The sequence below is a fragment of the Mesitornis unicolor genome, unplaced genomic scaffold, assembly GCF_000695765.1.
Source record: "Mesitornis unicolor isolate BGI_N332 unplaced genomic scaffold, ASM69576v1 scaffold28031, whole genome shotgun sequence".
Lineage (NCBI taxonomy): Eukaryota > Metazoa > Chordata > Aves > Mesitornithiformes > Mesitornithidae > Mesitornis > Mesitornis unicolor.
Window position 1 is genome coordinate 774 of NW_010166179.1, and position 3,415 is coordinate 4,188.

The following is a 3,415-nucleotide window of genomic DNA, read 5'->3' on the forward strand; positions in this document are numbered from 1 at the left end:
GAACATCATGGGAACCCATAGACGTTCATGGGAGATCATAAAGGACCATAGAAATTCATAGAAATTCATAGAAATTCATAGAAATTCATAGAAATTCATAGAAATTCATAGAAATTCATAGAAGACTGTAGAAATTAATAGAAATTCATCACAGGAACTCATAAAACATCACAGAAATTAACAGAAATTAATAAAACATCATACAGGATCATGGAAATACATAGAAATTCACAGAACTTCATAGAAACCCATAGAAGAGCATAGAAATTCATAGAAAATTGTAGAAATTAATGGAAATTAACGGAAGATCACAGAAATCAGCAGAAATTCACACAAATTCATAAATGGTCGTAGGGGATCATGAAAATGCAGAAAAGATCGTAGAGATTAATAGGTGATAGAAAGTCATAAAAGGTCATGGAAATCCAAAAAAATTCATAGAAATCCATCAAAATTCACAGAAATCCCCTGGGGGGCTCTGCCCTCCCCTCCCGGCAGAACCTGGGGGGCTCTGCCCGCTCTCACCTCGCTGACGGACGGGAACCGCTCCGGCCCCGACTCCAAACCACTGTCACCGTCCTGTGAGTCCAGCGACAGGCGACCTGGGGACACAGCGCGGCTGGGGAGCTCGTGGGGACACGGGGACATTGGGACATGGGGACACATCCAGGACATGGGGACTTGTTTGGGACATGGGGATGTGTTTGGGACACAAGGACACTGGGACATTGGGATACGGAGACGTGTTTGGGACACGGGGACACATTTGGGACATGGGGCCATATCCAGGACATGGGGATGTGTCTGGGACATGGGGACACTGGGACATGGGGACACATCCAGGATATGGGGACATTGGGACATGGGGATATGTTTGGGACACGGGGACATGTTTGGGACACAGGGACGTGTTTGGGACATGGGGATACATCCAGGACATGGGGACATTGGGACATGGGGCCATATCCAGGACATGGGGATGTGTCTGGGACATGGGGACACTGGGACATGGGGACACATCCAGGATATGGGGACATTGGGACATGGGGATATGTTTGGGACACGGGGACATGTTTGGGACACAGGGACGTGTTTGGGACATGGGGATACATCCAGGACATGGGGACATTGGGACATGGGGACACTGGGACGTGTTTGGGACATGGGGACATTGGGACATGGGGCCATATCCAGGACATGGGGATGTGTCTGGGACATGGGGACACTGGGACATGGGGCCACATCCAGGATATGGGGACATGTCTGGGACATGGGGATGTGTTTGGGACACAGGGATGTGTTTGGGATATGGGGACACATCCAGGACGTGGGAACGTGTTTGGGACATGGGGACGCATTTGGGACATGGGGACACATCCAGGATATGGGGATGTGTATGGGACATGGAGACATGCTTGGGACACAGGGACATGTTTGGGACACAGGGACGTGTTTGGGACATGGGGACACATCCAGGACATGGGGACACTGGGACATGGGGACACTGGGACATGGGGACACTGGGATGTGTTTGGGACATGGGGACACTGGGACATGGGGCCACATCCAGGATATGGGGACATGTTTGGGACATGGGGACGTGTTTGGGACACAGGGATGTGTTTGGGATATGGGGACACATCCAGGACGTGGGGACGTGTTTGGGACATGGGGACGCATTTGGGACATGGGGACACATCCAGGATACAGGGACACATCTGGGACACGGGGACACATCTGGGCCACAGACACAACTCACCTTCCGCCGCCCGGAAAACCGACCCGGAGTCGCTGCTCAGCCGCCCCAAATCCTGCAGGGGAAGGGGTGCCATGAACCCAGCGCACGGGGACACGGGGACACAGCCACCCCCAGCACAGCGGGTTTGGGAACCACAGGGGGTGCCCACTGCCCCAGGAGGGACCCCCAGGCTCCAGACCCCCAGATGTGTGGGTAACCCCGTTAAACACGGGGTGTCCCCATGAAATGAGGGGTGACCCCGTTAAACGCGGGGTGACCCCGCCAGCGCCGTACCACGGAGGCCCCGCTCTCCTGCAGGATCTTCAGCTGCAGTTGGCTGACCCGGCGCCGCGCGCCCTCGATCTGCTCCTCCACCGCCAGCGCGGGGTTGCGGCTGTAGGCCTCGCAGAAACGCTGCGGGGACAGCGAGGGGACCGCGTCACCAAGGGGGGGACACCGGCATCAGTGGGGGGGTGAGAGGGGACATCGACACCAACCAAGGGATGAGAGGGGACGTTGAGACCAAAGGATGGACGAGAGGGGACGCTGACACCATCAGAGGGATAAGAGGGGACGCTGGCAGTGGCAGAGGGACAAGAGGGGAAGCTGACACCGGTGAATGGATGAGAGGGGACGTAGGCACCAATGGAGGAATGAGAGGGGACGTTGGCATCAATGGGAGGACAAGAGGGGACGCTGACACCAAAGTGGGGATGAGAGGGGACACTGGGATCAATGGGGGGACAAGAGGGGATGCTGACAGTGGCAGAGGGATAAGAGGGGACATTGGCACCAATGGGGGGACCAGAGGGGACACTGGCATCAATACGGGGACAAGAGGGGACATCGACATCAATGGAGGGACACGAGGTGACGTTGGCACCAATGGAGGGACACGAGGGGACACTGAGACCAATGGAAGGACAAGAGGGGACATTGGCATCAATGAAGGGACAACAGGGGATGCTGACACCAATGGAGGGACACGAGGGGACATCGACATCAATGGAGGGACACGAGGTGACGTTGGCACCAATGGAGGGACACGAGGGGACACTGAGACCAATGGAAGGACAAGAGGGGACATTGGCATCAATGAAGGGACAACAGGGGATGCTGACACCAATGGAGGGACACGAGGGGACATCGACATCAATGGAGGGAAAACAGGGGATGCTGACACCAATGGGGGGATGAGAGGGGACACTGAGACCAAAGGATGGACCAGAGGGGACGCAGACAGCGGCAGAGGGCCAGGAGGTGACATCCCTGTCCCCACGGTCCCCGGGCCAGGGCCGTACCTGCAGCTCGGCCTCCTCCTGCCGCAGCATGTTCCGCAGGATCTGCGCCGCGTGCTTCTGCACCTCGGGGTCCTGCCGATTTGGACAAGAGGGGACATTGACATCGATGGGGGATGAGAGGGGACACTGACACTAAAGGAGGGACACGAGGGGACATCAACATCAATGGAGGGACACAAGGGGATGTTGGCACCAATGGAAGGGCAAGAGGGGTCGATGACACCAATGGGGGGACAAGAGGGGACACTGAGACCAATGGGGGGACAACAGGGGATGCTGACACCAATGGAGGGACACGAGGGGACGTTGGCATCAACAGGGGACACTGACAGTGGCAGAGGGACAAGAGGGGACACTGAGACCAAAGGATGGACCA

At 56.1% G+C, this 3,415-nt stretch overlaps 1 protein-coding gene across 1 annotated transcript; it reads right to left on the minus strand.

Annotated features, from left to right (window-relative positions):
* Positions 1-525: 525 nt before the first annotated feature.
* On the minus strand, positions 526-2,675 carry LOC104548770 (rho guanine nucleotide exchange factor 11-like; the record flags this gene model as incomplete). The annotated part of the gene is made up of 4 exons (XM_010194881.1): positions 2,568-2,675; positions 2,033-2,152; positions 1,760-1,811; positions 526-602 (listed from the first exon to the last, which is right to left on the minus strand). Coding segments are annotated over exons 1-4 (357 nt in total), but the record flags the coding sequence as incomplete, so codon positions are not given.
* Between the last annotated feature and the right edge of the window lie 740 nt (positions 2,676-3,415).